At 41.6% G+C, this 20,782-nt stretch overlaps 1 protein-coding gene across 3 annotated transcripts in view; it reads left to right on the top strand.

Annotated features, from left to right (window-relative positions):
* The first annotated feature begins 6,211 nt into the window (after positions 1 to 6,211).
* Positions 6,212 to 20,782, top strand: part of cux1b (cut-like homeobox 1b) — a 61,114-nt gene continuing 46,543 nt past the window's right edge. For all 3 annotated transcript variants that reach the window (XM_046389244.1, XM_046389241.1, XM_046389242.1), the window contains exon 1: positions 6,212 to 6,366. In XM_046389244.1, the coding sequence (XP_046245200.1) occupies positions 6,304 to 6,366 (63 nt within the window). In that variant the 5' untranslated portion in view covers positions 6,212 to 6,303. The remainder of the gene's footprint in view (positions 6,367 to 20,782) is intronic.

Consider the following 20,782-nt stretch of genomic DNA (forward strand, 5'->3'; position numbering starts at 1 on the left):
CCTTCTCCCTGGGTGCGGTGGCCTTCTCATGGAAGAGGTGGAGGTAATGTTTTTAGGAACAAGACTTTTTTTTCCAGCTTTTTGTTTTTTAGCTTTAAAAGTACTGTTGTTACAAATGCATGCTCATTTAGCTTAGGTCAGGGGGCCAGATTAGAAGAAGAATTGGTGCTCCTGGAGCTCAGTTTAGAGTTGTGGGCAGTAAAGTCAAGTTAAACTAATTGGCAAGTAATCACTCAGATCTTATGAACTGACGAAAGAACCGTTTTGTACTTGTCCGGGTAATAAGCCATCTAAGAGAACCCTTCATCCTCTATCTTTTTCCATATTGGTGCTATGTATATCATTCACCACTAGGTGTCTCTCTACACAAGCACAAAGCTGTCCTGTGAAGTGTCCTGTGCGGCCTGTATAGAGTAGTGACGCTGGGATTTTTCTCAAAACATGCATGTTTAATTTGTCCAATGAATAAACATTTCGACTGGAAATTAGGCAGGCAGGAGCCAAGCTTTGAAAAGGTCTGCCTTGAATGTTTTATTTATCAGATATGGCCCAGCAGTGTAACACCCCCCTAACCAGAAATCTTAATAAATGACTCATAGTTTTAATTTGGTGAACTAACCTAAACAAATACGGAAATAATAATTAAACAACACAAGCCCTCAAACAGTGACGCATTACTGTGAATAAAAGGATCAACTGTCCAGGTCCAATGCATTCTGATCAAAACTACTGAAAAAATGATGAGGCGGCGGAGTAGGAAATCTTGCGCTGTGTGTTGTGTCTGATCTCTGGTGGGCAGGAAAAACACGCCGTGACTGGGACAACATTATTCCTCCCCACAGATGCAAAGTATGTCATGAAGTCTGAATGTGAGTGGAAAAAAAATGGCAGACAAGGAGGAGTGGGAGGAGATGAAGCAAGAAGCATGTGTGTCTTCTCCACTGGGTCCTCCTCCTTCCTGTTACATCCATTCACTTTTCTTCACCGTGGAGCAAAAAAAAACAAAAAAAAAAACAGCTTTGTGTGTTTGTGTGTGTGCATGCGTGTGTGCGTGTGTGTGACTAGTTATCCCCATAAGAGGTTTTGTATTCTTTCTGCATTATTTATCCTCCCTTTCATCTGAACGATTCTATTTTCAGCCGATTATTTAATGTCCTGCCTGGGGTTATCTGGAATTGGGAAGAAGAGCACAGCAAACTCATAAGTTATGGATACATGGTGAGGCTCAACATTATAAACACATGTATGTCTTTCCTCTGAAATAGCAGCGGTGACTCAGGTCAAGAAATGACACGCAGGAATGAGTTTTGTTCATTTTCTTCCAGTTCAGTCTTGTTTGTCAGAATCCTTATTTCAGGCAGCTCAAACCGCGCAAATGTTGCTGGAAATGTGCTATAATTAAAGTTGCACTGATTGCTGATGTGATGACATTTTGTTCAGCTCAAATTACAGCCAGGATGATACACAAAGCTTGGCATTTATGTTTGCCTCATTCTTCCTCTTCTCTCTCACTAGGAAAGAACTTTTTGTCATCGAGCTCTTTCATTTGCTTTTCTCCACGAAGGGATCAACACTGCGTCTGCAACTGGTCATGTGTGTTCATGGATGCAACACAGGCAGGGGGACAGAAAACTGACACAAGGGCTACTCAGACCATCTTGTGTGGACAGTGTCAGCCATCTTAAAAGGACTACACTTAATAGTCTTATTAAAAGTGAAATACACAGAAATTAAATGTTTTGGAGGCATTTTTAAAAAATCTTTTTCTCTAGTGTTGTACATTTTCCAAGCCCATGTTCACTGCCTTCCCGTTTGTCAAAAGTAACAATGTCTATCCGTATGTGGGGTTTTTTGTGTGTGTGAATCACACCAGCACAGAGAGAAGCATTCAGTTTTTTTGAAGGGACCCCCAGGTCTTCACTCATCTTCCCTATTGATTTTCTCTTGCTTTCCTTTTTGCTCTCCCAGGGGATGGCATGTCTCAATTGGTGCCGGCCGGTGCGGGAAAATGTGAGCGATAGACAAGCAGATAGGAGATGAGGAAAGAGCAAGAAAAAAGAAAAAAAAAAACAAACCCCAACAACTGAGGGAAAGAACGTGGAGAGAAAAAGAGGAGGAAGCGGCAGAAGGGGCCTGCAAGCTCCCTGATCACAGAGGCCCTCGCTGACCCCTGACCTTGATCATGACCTCAGAGGTTACCACATAGGTCAGAGGTTGTGTGAAAGTGCCACTGCGGAGATTCACTCCACTGCTGGGTGATGATGATCTTATGCAGCCTCCCAGCCTGTCTGACATGATCAGTGTTGCTCTCTGCCTGCGGCTCCCAGGGGCCACACATCCATTTCTAACCCGGCCACACAAGGCCCGCTAAAAGCACCTCGCAGGCAGAGTCAATGAGCAGGAGGAAAAGGGACACAAACAGAGAAAAGTGGGAAAGCTAAAGGATAGAAAGGCTGTTTTAACTTATACCCTGTAGCTCCGTCTGGGTATAAGATCTACTTTTATAAAGGCACTGACACATAGAATGTGTGTTTGTTCCTTTATATTTAAACTTTAACCAAACGTATATGAACTGATGAGGCTTTTAAGAGGCCAAATCTGTGGGCCCCAACATGTTCCTTTTGCTGTCCTTGTCAAGAACAATTTACGTTGTTTTGTCCTCCTCTCTAATTTTACCGTAGAGAGTCATAAAAAGACAAGTGGAGGAGAGAAAGAAAAAACCCCTCTCAAGTCACTCATGCCAGACATGTACGAGCCTCTGTACCAGGAACATGATAATTTGTAGGTGGATTGATAACTCAGACTCTTACTTGTTCTGACTGAGTACCCCCTATTGCTTCAAAGTGATCCAGGGCCCAGTGAAGCTACAGTTAAATCCTTACGATGATTGTTAAGCACTTTGGAAACCTGGTTTTTGAAAGGTGCTATATAAATAAAGTTACTATTATTGTTATCATTATTATGATGTGTGATAAAATTCAGAATGTTTGACAATAGAGCATGGCAGTGCAAAATCAGCTGAAGTCTAATGTTCATGGTAGTGTTTGTATTAAGATAATTGTACCAGATTAAATGATTACTTTAGTGAATACAATTCTGCATCAAAACGTTGTGGGAATATGTGTAAAAACTGCAGGAGCTTTAAGTGAGCATAAATAAATAATAAATGTCAAAGATCTCGATGTTCACAGATGATTTACCATCACCTATAGAAACAGAAACGTTGATTGGTCTCCCTGAAAAGAAAATACTGAGTTTGTAATGTGTTTTAAATGAGATCCAAGATAAAGTCCATTTCATGTTTTATTGTTCAGAGTGATGATTTAAAGGCTGCACTTTTCAGCAAAATGTCCTTGATTTATAATCATTTCTTTTGAGATGATTGTAAAAAGAAATGTCTTTGCCTTTTTAGGATGGGGAACATTTTTAAGGGTCATATTTTATTTGTAGAATATGGAACATGAAGTTCTTTGTTTGCATTGTTGTGTTATGTGGACTGAATGTTGTGTTCATGCCTGACACCACTGCAGCAGCAGCTTTTACGGAGTCTTGTGAGGTGGATGCTTGTATGCATGTAGCAGAATAAATAGCAGAGGTAATAAACAAGTATCACAGCATTTGAAACATTTTACCATTGTATTATTTAATGTCCAAAGTACAAGCTCAGCAACGATAAATAATCAAACAACATTTCTCAGTACAAACATGACGTATTGTGGCGTTATGTTCACCGTTGTATTGCGATTGTTGTCTGTTTCATAATAACATTAGTAGTGTTATGTTCCTCTTTCTCGTTTTATTTGTCTAAGAGTCTGAGAAAACTGTACAAACAGCATAATGGATATACTGCAGACCTACTAAACCTGTACGGATTATCTCAGACCTGTATTTCTGGTTTGGCTTAATGATAGGTAACATCACAAGTCACAAGTCATGAAGGCCCAGCCAAGGAAGTACTGATTAACATGGCGGAAAAGGAACAAAATGAGAGGATAAAATAGAAGATTTATCAGTGCAATATTTTTTCTAAAAAGTATTCATTATATACCTCAGAGTGCGGACAAATTGCACCTATTTTTTTAAAGACAATCATAAAAAAAAGAACTGGTAACACAAACTGACACTGACAGTAACACAAATCATGCTGCTTTTATGTTTTTTCTGTCACAGAAAAGCTCTTGAAGCAGCTGTTCCTACTGGTTGTGTAGAGTGTAATTCAGGAGGCTACACTTTATTAAAAGCAGGTGACTGGGTGTCAAGGCCAAACTAAGACTAGCCTTTAATTCACTATATTGTATGTCTGATTGTATGACTGTAGGCCTATAAATGAAGTATAAAGTAAGGCAAATCTATTGAGGCTACATATCAGTTGAGCACTGAGGACCATTCATACCCTAGGAGTGGACTCACACAAACAGCTTCAAATCAAATCAAGTAATGACCTGAAAGTTGAGCCAATTCAAAGCACAAAAATGCCCACCTTTGTATCCACACAAACGCAGTGAAAGAGGCATTATTATCTATGGCAAATTCCTGCGTTATTTTTAGTGAATGCAATTAAAGTGCAGTGGCTGTAAAGAAATGAAAATGATCGGAGAGGGGAAAAAATTAAGCTAAATATTTTTGTTAAAGGCTGTAGGCACTGTGCACTCAAGAAAAAAAAAACCCCTCTCCTAAGTGTAAATGCAGGCATGGATTTTTCAGGCCGCACACTTGACAAGTCAAATTTGGGAACCCACAAAAAGCTAAAAATGAAAAACGACGTGTACAACAGATGTGCTGCCCTGATAAAACCTGAGCAGCTCGGCTCCAGCTTTGGTGTGCAGAGCAATTGGAGGCTGAAGCTGAGGCGTGATGTGTTTTAAGGTGCACAGTTTGACACAGGAATTTAGGCCACTCCATGCATACAGTGTAATTAGAAATTCTTTACGTATCCACAAGCCGAGGGGGTCAGAGGACACGGTCAGCAGGAGTGACGCCTCAGGAGCAACCAGAGTTCAAGCGTGTTGCTCAAGGTCACTTCAGCCACAGATATGTATGCACATTGACAGTCTAACCACTGGGCTGCCCTGCTGCAGATATGACTTGACCGGATTAAAAAACACAACATTTGAATAACTAATATGATTAGTAGCCTATTTGAGTTGCAAAAGAATCAGGCTTGCTTTCTTATTCACAGTATTGTACAAGAAGAAAATTGTGATCTTGGTGATACCTTGTGCCAGTCTGAATCCACTCCATCTTTTACCTTTCTTAAATGGCCAAGTTCAGCAGGTTCTCAGCAACCCTGCTTTGTCGTATAAACTGAGAAAATAAAAATACATGAATAAAATAAAATTCATGTAGGTCTATCCTCAAACTCAAGTTATTTTGGATTTTTTTTTATTATTGATTGAGAGTTGATTTTTTTCTTATAGTCTGAATTATATTCTCAATAGTCCTATTTAATTAAATTTGGTTTAAAGTACTACTCAACTTTATTATATTTTATTGAAACTGTCCTTCATACTCATCAATAATGGACCAAAACAACAACCTTTCACTTGGCTCACAAAAAAAGCCTTACAAAACACAAACAATGTAGTATCCAATTAACTTTTTGGTTAAATTTGTGTCGTTTCTACAGTAACAGTGGCAGGTTTAAATTAGCAGTTAAAAATTGAGAATTAGTTTCAGTCTAGGAAAAGAAATATCCAAATAACCTGGACGCACAGGTAAAAAAAACCAAATTTAATTAAGATTAAGATTAAAATCTTTTTCTTTATTAAGACTTCCTTTCTGACTTTAGAGTAGACTAGTAATGATTATTGATGCAATAAATTATTAGTTGAATTAGTGCATAATCCCACACAGCTCAAATGTAACATTGGTCCTGAATGCTGCCCTGGTGGGATTTTTTTTCTTTTTTAGATATGGCTTCCAAGTAGCCTCCTGGCATTATTTTTATGTGATCTTTGGTCTCCATAATACATAATGATCACATAAATTACAACATCAAACGTGGTCTTACCCGGCGTTCACTGTTTCGTATATCTTAACGTAATAAAACGAGAAGTGATTTAACGCCAGTTTGGTTATTTACCTGTAATATCTGAATGTTGATAAAAAGCTATTTAAGCAATTATAATGGCGTTATTAAGGCAACACTCCTGTACGGTGACTCCGTTCCGTGCAGCAGTTGTTGCCGGGGATGAGTACTGGAGGTGATCCGGTCCGGGTGTTCCGGCCGCCCGGTCCTCTCCACTGAACTCCAACCCCCGCGCTCTCTATCAGCATCTCATTCCTGTCTCAATATGTCTCAAGATGGCGGCCAATGCAGGATCGATGTTTCAATATTGGAAGCGCTTTGACTTACAACAACTACAGGTCAGTTCAACCTCTGCCTAAATCGTCTACCCTCTGTTCGCTTCGGCTGTCTTGTCTCTTTCGGACGCTGTATTTTGTGTTTTTTCGGGGGGCGCCTCGTAGGTGTTTCGGAAGAGAATTCAAGACCTCTTCCTCACATTGATGAAAGTGGCTCTCTCGCTGATCAGAAATTGATCCTCTTTGTTCAATTCAACATCGATCGGACACTGCAACTGGGCAAGCCGGGGCGACGCCGTGGGGATGCGCCGAAATAAAAACAAAACAGCGGGGCTTTGGCGAAAAGCTTTCGGTTAGCTATCTTTATTGCGTGTTCAACAACTTTTACTGGAACGAGTAGCCGTAGTTAGCCCGACGCTTTAGCCGTTGTAAGGTTGGATAATTTGGGGGAAAAATAAGTGCGACTCATTATACGGTGGCGCTGTGGTGACACCAACCGTTGAGACGGGCAGCTCAGACAGACAACAGCGCTTTTGCTTGTGTGTTTTTTCTGCTTTTAACTGTCAATTTGGCAAGTTTATTTCAACGCGAATGAAAACATTAGCAACCTTATCGGCTAACGGGTTGGAAGCAGTTTTTGAAGTCATTCTCCGTGATTACGGTTGATCAACTCGGCCGTTTTTTTTTTCGGTTTCCCCTGACGGCAATTATACACACTGAGATTTTTACAGACATTGCCACGTCTGTGAAAGTGGACGGGACGGGACGGCGTTTGTTGCCGCGATGCAGTTAAATAAAAATGAAAATGTGAAATATGAAAGATCATGACCTTGTTGATTGTGATGAACTCCAGTATGTCCCAGCCTCGCGCACGCGACTAATCTTGGCGTGCGCGGAGACGATCCATGGCACAGTAAAGGATATGAGCAAAATATTGGGCCTGTTCAGTGTGTGAATATAGCTTGTGTATATTGGAGCGTGTTTGACCTATCACAAGACATGTACACAATGGCACTGTTGTGTTTTCCCGTGGCATTTAACGTGCACTGCTGAATTTCAAATCACAATTTATGAATATTAGTGGCCCAGTCGCCGCCGTCATTTGCATAAGATTGCAGGGTATGTAGGCTAGTCTAATTGTTCATACATTATTTTGTAAACTGCACGGGCTTGGGATTTAAACTTTTATATAGGTCATGATGCCCCTATGACTGGGTAGACAAAAGGACAGTGAACAAGTCTTCCCAGCGGGCTTTGTGTCTCACTTATGCCACATCATCAAGGCTTCACTTCTCCTATTTATTTGATCCTGTTTGGTCCTCCTACTCGTGCCCCCTTGTTCATGCATTATGTAAAAAAAATTGAGACTGTTTTCTCATTTCTTTCCTCACTATCTATCTCCCACCCCCTTCCTGCCCCCCCCATCTTTCTCTCCCCTCGCCTCCCCCTCCCCTCCTTTTTAATTTTTTTTCCTCTCTCCTCCCTGGCCCTTCACCCAGCTTTCACCCATTCCGCCCTGTTAGAACTGGTGTGTGTGTGCGAATTTGTCTGAGATCAGTCTTTTTCGTAGATTGACTGCCAGCACGGACAGTGAAGGCACTGCCAGCAGCCAGGACATGAAAAATGCATCGCATAAGTTTGTGATAAGGCCCTGGGTAATTATGGCAAAGGCCCCTATCACAAGCGATTAGTCAGGACAGTGAATCTGAGCGTGTGCAAAAAGCCTGGCGGTTGGCAGGCCTGTCTGCAGGATAGGAATCAGTCGGAGCTTGTGTGTGTGTGTGTGTGTGTGTGTGTGTGTGTGTGTTGTGCACACAGAACTGCTCAGAACATTCACTGTCTATTATTGATGACATCTTATTTACTCTCCCTCCCACTGAGAGGCTCCAAGAGGAAAGCCTTCAGAGAAGAACCTTTTTTTTTTCTTATCCGGTTTCTGAGGATAATGTGGGGTTAGCATGATATGATCATGGGCTACACATGGCCTCGTCAGCCAATTGCTTTCTCATTTGCTTCCATGTTCTGATCGAATGGACAGTGAGCACTTAGATTCACAGTCTGTGTTGTCTGTGTGAGAGGCACCAGCAAAGAAATGTTTTTTGGTTGTTTTTTTTTTGTTTCTTTTGATGATGAAAATCCAACCCAAGTTAGATGTCAGTAGCTTTAAGCCATCGTAGCGTCTATTCCTCAGGCTCCAACTGCTGATGTTCATTAAAATCCTATTTGATCAGTGTGTCCCATTCTCTGTGTGAGGAGCTAGCTAGGTGGTTGTTACAGGACAGAGAGTGCTTTGAAACAGCACAGCGAGCTGTTAACTTGTCTTTTCTGCATGCTTTTTTTCCCTTCTCTCCCCCCCCCCCTCCCCCCACCACTACAAACGCAAACAGTGATGCTTTTAGCAAGGTCTCAAACACTTGCAAAATGGATCAGTGATTCAGAGATGATGGCAGGGTGACAGTGAATTACAGATGGAGGAGGTTTTAACGTCTGTAATCCCTGTCCGTCCATTACAGAGTTGAGTTTCTTTAGAAGAGATCATCACTCTTCTCTCCTGTTGTTTTTTCTTCTTTCCTTTTTTTTTGACCCAGTCAAGCAGTTTGCTGGAACATTGTGTTTCTACTTGAGAGAGACGTGAGATTGCGCTTCATTAAGGGCAGACCTTAATAAGATATGAGTGAATAGCTGAGCCTAAACCTATACTTTTATATTTTCTGTGTAAACTCTGAAAATTAAGAACAGACCTCTCTGTTATACACAATTCCCAATTAAGGTCTAATAGCCTACATCTCACCTCATAACATTTCCTGGAACAATGCACCCCAGAGCCATTTTGAAAAATAGTTCACTATGTTAGTGTTCAGCTAAATAGTGACTTAGATGAAAACTGATCTACAGCTTGTTCCTATTCACCACGTCCTAATGGGTAAATTTAGGAAAAGGGTTTTGTAAAGTGATCCTGGAGCTGTGGTCAGTGGCAACCTGAGTGGTTTAAATCTCTCAGCGACTGGCCCACTGTTGTCTGTAGGAGTTTTAGTGTTAATTTATGAGCTGGTTGTCTGAACTCACTGGTGGGATATTTTTACCCCTCTGTTGCTGCACAGGCTGGGGGAGCATAGAGGAAGGGGCATCACGTCATGCTTTTACTGTAGCCAACCGCTTCTCTGCCCAGTGACAAAACCTGGCATTGGGACTGAGGTTTCACTGTGTGTTGGTGGGTGGTGAGCGACTAAGCATGAGTCAGAGAGAGGGACGAGTGCATGTCAGGTCTTTGGTCTGCCCTCGGTCTACTTTGGTCAGAGCTCTGTCATTCTACTTTCGAAGAGGTTATGGTGCATCCTCGTGAAGGATACACTCTATAGGATTGAGAGGAATATGCAGTTCTCAAAAAACTGGGGAAAATAAACTTCTCTTCATCTGCCTTATCAGGGGCTAATTCTCAGCGGAGGCCAGACTCCCCCAAACTCTTCAGTGATGTAGTGTACGTCACACTCGGGCTTGGTTTCTTCCCCCTCCCTCGGCCTTGAGGAGTGTCTCCTCGGTTTATCCGATTTAATACAAAGAGTAAATATTTTTTGCTTTGTGAGAGTCAGTATCAGAATATTTAATGAAACTGTTTTACTGTGCAGGGTGAAATGAAAGTTTGACCAGTGTTGTCTGATGTTTGAACAAAAGATAAAAAAGCATTTAACAGAAGTCTAAAAATACCCAAACAGATGGAGTCAGCAGCTCTTAATGCAGGCTTTATGCAAAAGTGTGTGACAAACAGACATGTTTCTTTATAAAACCTGAAGGTGTGTAAGCCTCTGCTTATGTTAAACCTATCACATTTTTATTTTTGGTTTCACCATTTATAACTTTAGATTATGTAGTACAAAACACTTTAATGTGGCTGCTTTTCTTTTCAATCACCCGTAGTTAAAATGTTCCAAATGTTAATATAAAATGTAAATATTGTAAGATAAAGCAACATAGTAACCACTCCCAACTGTAAAATCACTAATAGAAATCCAGGTCAATAATTCAGTTATACATATAATGTTATAACTGAATTACTGTGAAGGCTTAAGATTTGTTTTCATTTCATTCGTGAGTTGAAAACATTTAGTTACAATATACAGAGATTATATATTGATATATGCCTGAAAAAACTGGGTCATCCCACACCACAAAGACAGCAGAGCTGCTTTTTGTTGCAGTAACTTTTATGTGTTCTTACACTTAAAAATGAATCATAACAGATTTCAGACCCGACTTATTGTAAGCAGTTCAAATTTATTCCTCCGCAGTCCGATTGTGAACATTAAAATATAATATAGAGGCCTACAGCCTGTGTGAATTTTCTCTGTCTGGCTTCTGTTAAAACGTATTTACTGATCACACCCAACTTTATAACTGTTTACTTTCTTTCCTGCTACTCTAAAACATACTGATGCTTCACCCTTCAGTTTCAGTATTCAAGGTAAACCTGATAAAGAAGTCATAAAATGTCTTTGCAAATATTTCTAAACATCTTTTATGTGTTGGCATGCTCGAACAATGCTTAAATAAAATCTCATTAATTTCTGTCATGTGCGCTGCATTTTCCAGACTGGGTGTAGTTTTCCAACCGGGACCACTAACTTGTACCCTCGTTACACAAAAATATTATAATGCAGCTTTTAGTTATGGCAATACCCCATTAAACATTATTGTGCAGGAAAATGTGACAGAAATTTAGATTTGATGTAGATCACAATCACTGTTAAAAAAAAAAAAAAAATCTTGCTTTCATACAAACATACTGAAAGACTTTAATGTGACGGTACAGGCAAAACTTCCACCCAACAACCAGCAAGGGGGGGGGGGGGGGACTTTCTAGAGACCTATTTTCAAGTGGCAGGCATTATTTACAGACCCACTTGGAGTCTCTCTCACCTACAGCATCATAGAGTTTCACCGTATCTCATGACAGAAGCATCCATTATTCTGCTGCTCTGTATTCCTGTGGAGAGAGCTTGGGCTTCGGTGACTGGACACTTCTTTTTTTCTGGCTTGCTTTGGAATTTACTGGTTGTTTCCTCTTGTAAGTTTGAGGATGATGGCCACGTTATTTAAAAATCAAGCGTGCACTTGAAGCAGTGCCTCCAAGGCCGATGTAATCTTGTATAGTCTATTGTTCATCTCGTAATATTAAGCCTACGGTTTTCAGTAAACAAAGAACTTGCATTCCCAAGGGAAAGAAATGTCTGTTTTCTCATCCATAGTTAACTGGTAAAGTAAGAGGTACAGACCAGCAGTGGGCTCAGATTCAGTCTCAGACGTGCCAAAGAACAATCCAGTCAAACACTCTTTTTTTTGATTTGTTTTGTTGCTTCTGTTCTTTTCTTTATACTCGTCTGCCATGTTTGTTCACCTTCCTACCATTCCTCAACAAAGTGATCTAAATTGAAATACTATGTTTTTGATAGTCTGTATGTGTTGATTTTCAGAGGTATAAAACCTATAAGTAATTAAACTTTGTTGTTCGTTTTTTTTTTCCATCGATAATTGTCATACGCAGTGTGTTGTGCACTCAAGTAGGGGCTGTGACTAAGAAATATTTTAGAGCTGCCATGGGAGATCATTTTTATTGTTGGTTGACCTGTCATTTATTTTCTGGATTAATCAAATAATAATTTAGTCTTCAAAATGTGAGAAAATACTACACAAGCCAATCACCAGTTGCTAAATTCTCTAGATGTCTTCTTATCTTTGGTCCAATCAACAGTAAAAAAGTGAATGTTATGCAATTACAGTGGAAAGAAGAAAAGCAGAAATCCTAGCAACTGAGGAGTTGCAACCAATGAGATTTTTACAAAAAAACAGTTAATCAGATGTCACAATAATTAGTGAACAAGCTTCTGTCATTCAAATTATTTATTTAATTTTCAGTAACACATCATTCTGTCTTGTATATTGCATTCTCCAGAGTCACTTTACACTATACATACGGTACATGAGGATTAGTTAAGTGAGGAAACCTAAGAAATATGTGGTGGAAATAACTTTGAATAATGACAACTTTGGTGAAAAGGAGACATAAAGCAGCCAAGGAAATCTGAGCTTTTAGGACCCATTTGATTGGTTGTTAAGGTGCAGATTTCTGATGAACCAGCAAGCTGAGCCTGGACAAGATTTGTAGTGTTTTGAGGAGTTAAACAAGATGTTAAGATGGAAATATAAACAGAGGCAATAGACCAGAAAACGAAATGGAGTCCTATTTCCACAAGGTACCGCAATGTGATAATTTAGATCAACTGCAGACGGTCACACAGTGGGGGCCAGTGTTCGAAACATTTTTGACAAGTTTGGCTGAGTGCACTGCTGAGTTTGAAGTTAATGCAGCACTTCATTTTGTTCGACAAATTTGTCCCCTCAGCACAGGCCTGCCAAAATTTGTTCCTGCAGCAAATACTCAGGGCCTTTGGACTTTGGTATAGCCAAGCTTTTTGGTGAAGCACTCGCCCTACCTAATTTTAGTGTTGTTTATCTCACTGTTATCAAGGAGTCTGGGCTAAATAAGACCTGGGGATCCTTATGTGCAGATCTCATCCCATGTCAACCCATGACTCCAGTATCAGTGTCCTGTTAGATCATTGACCATAGGTATTGAATTCTAATAGGCCTATTGGTGTGTCCTAATGGTCCAAGTATTGAATTATGATATTGGCATGGGCTGATGGCTTAAGGATTGAATTATGATATTGGTGTGGTGCAGGCTAATGGTTCTTAGTATTGAATTATGATATTGGTGCACTTTGATGGTGCAGGGATTGAATTATGATATGGCTGGCTATCTGCTAATAGCTCACTCTGTGTAATTTTCAATGTCACTCATGGTTTGAGTTGCTAGATCCATAGCTGGCCTTCAGGCTCAGCCAATCAGTCACATCAGATAGGAACAGCCTTCAACCCTAAGCCTCAGTTCTCAGTCCGGTCTTTGTCTCTCACTTGCTTTTGTCCTGGATTCAGTCCATCCAGGAGTTTATGATTTGCTATTGCAGGACATTTAGTCTGTTTAAAGAAAAATAAAGAGCTTTGAAATAAGGGATGGAACAAACTTTACCATGTTGTTCTCAAAGCCTTGAGGTGATGATGTGTTTGATGGGTTAATGTGTGTGTGGATTTGGCATTTTCATACACCACCATGTGTTTATAAGGAGACTAGGGTTAAAGTAATGGAATTGTAATGGCCCCGAATCTGAGCTAACTTCGTTTCTGTTAGTGTCCACACCTTTGCAGTGTTTATGTTGAGCTCATTCCCATTTTGGTAGTTTAAAAGCAACCAGAGCTGTGATGGTCCCGCTGCCAGCTCACAGAGTAAATGGACGGCCTGCTTCTGTGTCAGCCCTCTAAAAATAACACAGACTGCTGGCTAGGCTCAGCAGAAAACTACCACCGATTATGATGATTCAACTACCCTGTATTCACAGGTGCGTGTGTGTTGGGTGGGGGGTGGTTTATGCTTAACAAATTGTTCTCTGCAGTCGGTTTGCTATTCACTGGTCTAGTTTTATGTTGTAGGTTGGCGAACTTTGCTCTGTCAGAAGAACTTAAATAGTTGTTGAATTGCTTATGCGTTTTTGAGGTGTAATCATTTAAGGAAGGAACAGGAGTCTTATTTAAGGTTAGGGAACCAAAATCAGATTAAATGGCTTTAACTGCTTGCACCCTGCTGTTATTGCGCCACAGGCTTTGCCTAATGTGTGATTAATAAACGATGGACTGGACCATGACTGTGTCTGCCAGCACGTGGGAAATTCCACCTAAATGACACAGTCTTGAATCGGTTTAATTCATTGGACGTCCTCAGACATTACTTTAACCTCTCCCTGACGTTTGACCTGAGCAGCTGTCAGACTGGAGCCAGGGTTCAGAGGTGGTCTGACCCCACAGAACTCACTATGACCCGGGTTGTCTGACTGGCCTAACCTTTAGAGCTAACAGATGATGATTTTACCATCTGTCTTGCCTTTAACAGGTCTAGCCTCCTTGAACTTGAACTTGTTTGGATGTGGAAAGAAGAAGGAAAAAAAAACAACAACACAAGAATTAGCCCAGCCTCTTCTTTTTTTTTTGTGCTTAGGTATTACTTTTATTTTTAATGGATATCTGAATGAATAGACAGCTTCAGACTTTAGGCTTTATGTACTTAATTGTGGATAATTTCTTGGAGAACTCTCTGTACGCCCCAATTTTAAAAGTTTAAAACTGAACTGTACATTACTAAGCTCTGTAGCCTGCCGTCTCATTTTTAAAAGTGAGAGTTGTCCTCTTGAGGAATGGGGGAAGGGACTGTGTGTTTAGTAGACACAGGCTCATCCGCTGACTGCTGTCTGACCCTGAGTTCAGTGGTATGGTTATTAATAGGCCCAGAGGCCTCAACTTCCAGGAGGCCCTCTGATCAGCTCCAGATGTGGAATGAGAGAGGACAATTCTACGTTAGCTTATCCATGTTTCACATGCAGCAGAAAGTAGGGAGATAGGCATTTGGTGAGACTGATAAAAGAGTGGGGGAGGGAGGAAGGGAGGGACAGGAGACCTTTCCACAGCAGGAGTGTGTTTTGTGAGTCTTTGTTTTTGTGTGTGTGTGTGTTTTTTCGTTCATTACGCTCTCTGCCCTAAGACCAAAAGACCATAAAAACGTATGGCATCACCATGGTGACCATAATAACTACCTATAAAACAGCGTGTAAACTGTGAAATAAGACAAACAGACCAGAACAGCCCTGACTGGCTGGCTGGCTGAGTGAATGGCTGCCTTCCGCCATAAAACTATTTGAGAGCCAGACTGAAGGAATGCCTTGGAGGCTGCTGTGGCTGTCACGACACATGAAAGGATTAGGCTCTGTGTTTTATCTCCTCTTTATCTGATGGTAATGGATAAGCTGAGTGTAGCCTATCATCTGACGCTTGGGCCGGGGGTTTGATGTTTTAGTAGGGTGACGGTTTGTTGAGTTGACCGCTTTGGTCTATTGATTGCTGTTTGATGGTTTTGATATGTAGGCTGTGTGGAACAGGTCAAGTCTTTTATGCAGTGAAGGCTCCAAATAGCTTTTAGCTGTCCTTCACTCCCCCCATTACTCCAGTGGTTCGTTTGATGTTTGGATCAATCAATAGAAAGAGCCTGAGCTCTTACACATACTCCATCCTACTTCCCACTGAGCTCAATTCCTCTTCCTTCATTGTGCAGGCTTTATATCATATTCTCTCACCGCAGAATAAATGATATAATTACAACCCATTACGTAGCCTAATGCAAGCTAATTATTCTGTCATTACTGTAAGGATTAGCCATGCTCATTCTCTCTTTCTCACTGTGTTTCTCTGCCTTTTCCTCTCAAAAGTCGTGCAAGCAGAGCAGAAAACTCTTACTCATAAAGTCTGAGTAAGACTTAGCCCCGGGACATGCTCTGTTGACGTTGATCGTATAGACCATGAGTGTCAAACTCAGTCAGAAGGCTTGGCCATGCTAGAAGACAGTGACAGCGTGGGCCGGACCGATTAAACAGTCTAGATGTAACGTAATGAGGCGTTTTGGTATGCTTTTGATATATGTTCTTGATTTATGCGTCGAAGTGAACGTGTTACTTTTATAGGCCATGGCACAACTACTGCTGATGTGTCATCATCAGGCGTCTACAAAATTACTGCATACAACAGATAAACCAAGCTAAATTAAAATGTTGAAAAGGGCATCATGTGGAGCAGGCATTTAATGTACCAGAGGCACATGAGAGCGATGCAGACCTTTTTTTTTTCCACTGTCCTGTAACTGTGCCAATAGCTTGAAGGTGCTTGTAGTCCTTAAATGGAAGTCTAAGTGAATTACTACAAATCAGATAGGCTAATGAATGGAGAACAGATCAAATCTTAACTAAATTATAGTAACTTTGAACACTTCTCCATTTTCAAGAGTCGTAGAATTTCTAGTCTAGTTTGCATACGAGTCTAGAACAGTGAGAAGCTCTCTGCAGCATTATAACATTGCTAGGCTCCACCTGTGATCCTGTCACTATCCACCGAAGGTTAGTGGTATGTCCATTAGATGTCATATAAACTAATGGCGGAGATGTCAATTGTTGACCGAGTCCTTGAGACTTGTAGGCTTGTATATGAAAGATGAAAGAAAGTGACATATTTCGTCATTGGAGGGAACTCACTCCAATGAAATTCGTGCTCTGCATTTAACCCACCCAAGTGACGTGCACACACACACAGCAAACCCGGGGCAGTGGGTGACCGCGTGCAGCGCCCGGGGAGCAGTGGGGGTTAGGTACCTTGCTCAAGGGTACCTCAGCCATGGACACCGGGACGGGGAATCGAACCAGCGATCCACCGGTTACGGGTCCGACACCCTAACCGCTGATCCACGACTGCCCATGTGCATATGTGCTTCAGGGCCTGGGGAGGCCCACTGCTCTCTTAGACTTGATTAATCCCTATCGCCCCTCTCCATGATCGCAGTTTCCATTTTTTAGTCCGTATCTGTGCACTCATCCCCTCCCCAATCTCCTCTCACTGGCACAGAATGGCTTCCTGGCAGAATGGAAGCATTAATTCAGGGATGAGAGGTGTGATACTCTCTCACTCTCTTCTCTCTGGTTCTCTCTCTCTATCTGTGCTCTGTTTGTAATGCGTGGCCTTTATCGTAGCTGAAACAGCTCACTACCCTCTGATCCTATCTCAGATCTCAATATCCTAGCCGTTCCACCCTGTAAACGCAGGGATGAAAAATCTTGCCCTTTCGCCAATGCATTACACCCTAGCATATCGCATACCCCTCTCCTCCCATTGCACCCTCCACACCACTCACCCTTTGTGACACAGGCCTACAGCTAAATTCGAACTCTGCAAAATGAGACCAAGTGAGCTGCACTTCCTCCATGCCAGAAACCATCTTAGTCTCATTATATTTGTATTTAGGCTCACTCCTAGCCTCTGAAACCCTTTGTCAGACAATAGGTCGGGCAAAATAATGACTAGCTCTCAGTAAGCTTCAGGAGAGTTCAGACTTGGATGTTGGGAGATAAAACAACAACCAGTCTCTCAGCAGAGAAACATGGATCGATACAAACGAGGCTGCGGTGTAAAAAGGCTGTTTTTGATCCAGGCTTGCGTCAGCGTCAGTGAGGTGAGTCCTGACAGCTCCTGTGCTCTTGGTAGATATGGATCTGTGTTCAAAAAAAGGAGCAAAACGCTCAGGGACCACAAGCGTCTTGTTAGACTGTGGAGAGTGGTAGGCTAACCCCCCGCCCCCAACCACTCTGCACACCAACACAGATGCACACAGTTGCACAAACACACACACAAGTGCTTAGGCCTCAGTTGTCACGGTGAAACTATTGTGTTAGCTTGTGGTGAAGAAAACTTTGCGGCTTTGGCTCCAGTGGGTGAGAGGAAAAGCAAAAACGGAGATTCGGGAGGATATGCGTCTTCAAACCCTGTGTGGTTTGAGAAAACAGCATCTGCTGGCACATTTAAAGTTCTGCACCATGCTATGTCAAAGGTAGGAAGGCAGACAAGCAGCCAGGGTTGTAGTCTCTTATCTTTGCTGCTGTTGTGCTGTGTTTTGAGGGGGCGTGCCTGTGATCTGTGATCATGTACCATGTCGTTGTAGCAAGTGTGGCTGTCGCTCCTGACTGAGCCGCCACCCCACGACTCCACCCCCACACAGTAGGTTTGGCATACAGAACAGTGAGCCGCACAGGAGGTGGAAGGTTGTAAGGGGAGATGGAGGGGGGAGTTTCATAGGTAGGCCTCGTAGATTTCAGATAAGACATCTTTCCAGACGCCTTTACTGTTTACTATCATAACCACATAACAGCCTCAGACATGTCAGAGATAAAAGGAAAGATTAGTGACTGCAGTGGCAGGACAGAAAACTTCATCTCATCAACATCTGTGTCATGTTGCCAAGTACAGAGGCTGTAACAGACTCTGTAATGCTCACAGAAGAGTTTTGTTTTAAAATATTAGCCCCTTCTGTGGTGTGACTAATATGGTGTTAGCATTACCGAGAAGAAGTGAATGTAGTTTTGTCTGTCTCTTTCTATGCCTGGCTTCAGTTCAGGAGTGGTACTCCATTAGATTAATGTGTAAAACATGCGCCGAATGTGGAACAGTTAACCTACATTGTGTTTGGACTAAAAGAGTAGTGGCAGACTACTTGGCATGTGTGACTGCAGACTAGGTGTAAACAAAGTGTTTCTAGCAGTTACAGTCCCAATTATTCTACAGAGAGTGAGATCTGAAGCAAATCCTGTGTGGTGTTCTCTCCTCCCGTGTGCACTCTGGTCACCGTGGCAGCACAGACGGCAGCTGCAGTCAGATTGACTTCATACTGTGTACATAACAATAACTTTGTTGTCATTCCACCAGCCTATCTGTCTCGGCATCGTCGGAGCGTGAGGGCATAAGGAATTCCATGAAGTTTTGATACCTCAATTAAAGTGCGTCTGTCTCCTGTTATCTCATTTAGTCTGTAGTCGATATGATTGGCATAATCAGACATGCCTGATTGGTGCCTCCCATTTAATTAATCAGTCTCACTGTATCATCACCTGTGGCTCATTAGTGTAATTAGAGTGAATTAGTCAGATAGAAGGCCTCTCTCTGCCTGCAGACGAGTGGAAGGAATTTCATTAGGAGAGATGAACACGCACACATACACCTTGGGTCTGATGGCCAGTGGTAATAGGATTTGTTTACCCGTGACTGTTATCGGTGATTAGTATTATTACCACAGTGGTAGAACTAAGAGATACTCATTTTCGTTTGGCCCTGTCTCACCTTATAGCTGCGAACATAGCTCACCATGCCAGCATTCACTGGGCAACCATGTTAGCTGACTTCCTTTTTTGAATCAGAGTTCAAAAGAATGTGGAAAGACTGGGCTCCCCAAGTTACTGCAGCGGCCCGTGTGTGCATTCATGTGAGAGCACACGCGTGTGGAGCAGTGTGCGGGAGGCTTCTTGGCCAAGTCGGTGTTGAAGTCTCTCTAGGGAGTGTTGGCAATCTGTTCCAATCGTCTTTACAGCTGACCAGACGACCAAATGAACCAGGACAGGGACTGCTGCTGTGGGCCAGTCCAGCCAAGCCAAGCAGGGCTGTTACAGCAATCACACAGACATTACAGCCCACTTAATGCTCCCCTGCACACACCATATTCCATCGTCTGCAGTCCTAACCAGCCATGGCCAGGTTTTAAAAATAGTGCTCAAGTTAATGTCAATTAAACGGTTTTTGAAAAGTAAAATGTTTCAAAGTCAGGCCAAGGAGAGCCAGAGAATGTTGACCTCAGAGACCGAGCCCGACGGCCTGAAGGCCAAAGCGCAGAGCTTTTCATGCTTGTTGTTTGGTGCTCTGCAGGCGGTACAGTGAAACATCAACACAAGAGCTGGTATTTGCACTTTGCCAGTGTAATTAATTATATTTCCTTTAATTACATTGATGAAACATTGTGAAATATAGACTCCTTTAATTAGTATGTTTTTGTATTTTGTTAATTCAGAGTTTCTTCATTCATATCATGGCTCCTTGTCAAACATGTTAATTTGGAAGGTTTATCAAACTAACATGATGTCAAACAAGACGGAAAGAAAATCCCAGTGGTATGCCAGATGGCCGAGCCCCTGTAGAGCAGCCTTGCCTAAAGTTAACAGCACTCTCCTCCAAAAGTTTGGAGCTTGATAAAGCCAACAAAATAGCAGAAGTGACTCACCGGTAGTGGATGCTTCTTAATAAATTCTGAATTCAGGATGTATTGGTATGTATTTTTTTAAAGTTCTATTCTGAAACTGTTCTCTGATGTTTTACAAGTTTTGCTTATACTACTGATCTCTTTGTTTAAAGTGAAACATGCAGAGGCTGTAACCAATCCTTTTTGCTGTTTAGTCTGCACATGGTGTTGCCATTTGTGTTCACTGTCACGACTTTAGATGGATAGTGACAGATGTCACCGTTCCAGTCATTATAAAAATGAAAGGTTTTCTATTTAGCAATCTATTAATCTGCCTATCAGCTATCTTTAGTCACAACAGTAATATAAACTGTGGTGTTAGCAAGGATCAGGTAGCGGGACCGATTGGGCACTGACAGTCCTCACTGCAAAGAATTCAAACAGATTATCTATAATGTTGAGTCCGATATCTACCAGTTTAAATTGTGAGCCATGCAGTTGTACCCCAGAATGAAAACTTTGTGAGGAAGTAGCATTTGTTGGCCCCATGTAAATCTTCTGAAACCACTGAAACACAGTTTGTTTGTCACCAGGAGTACTGATTCAGTTGTTGAAATAAAAATAGAAAAAAGCTCATGTCAAACTATTAGTAAATTCAGTTCAACTAAAAAAAAATCTGTGTTTTTATTGAAACAAAAAAAGGCTGTTTTTCTGTTTTTTTTCTGTCTTTAATCAGCACATTGGTAACCACAGTTCAGTCTAGTTTTATTTAGCTAAGAA

Source organism: Scatophagus argus, chromosome 5 (genome assembly GCF_020382885.2).
Source record: "Scatophagus argus isolate fScaArg1 chromosome 5, fScaArg1.pri, whole genome shotgun sequence".
In the NCBI taxonomy this organism is placed as follows: domain Eukaryota; kingdom Metazoa; phylum Chordata; class Actinopteri; family Scatophagidae; genus Scatophagus; species Scatophagus argus.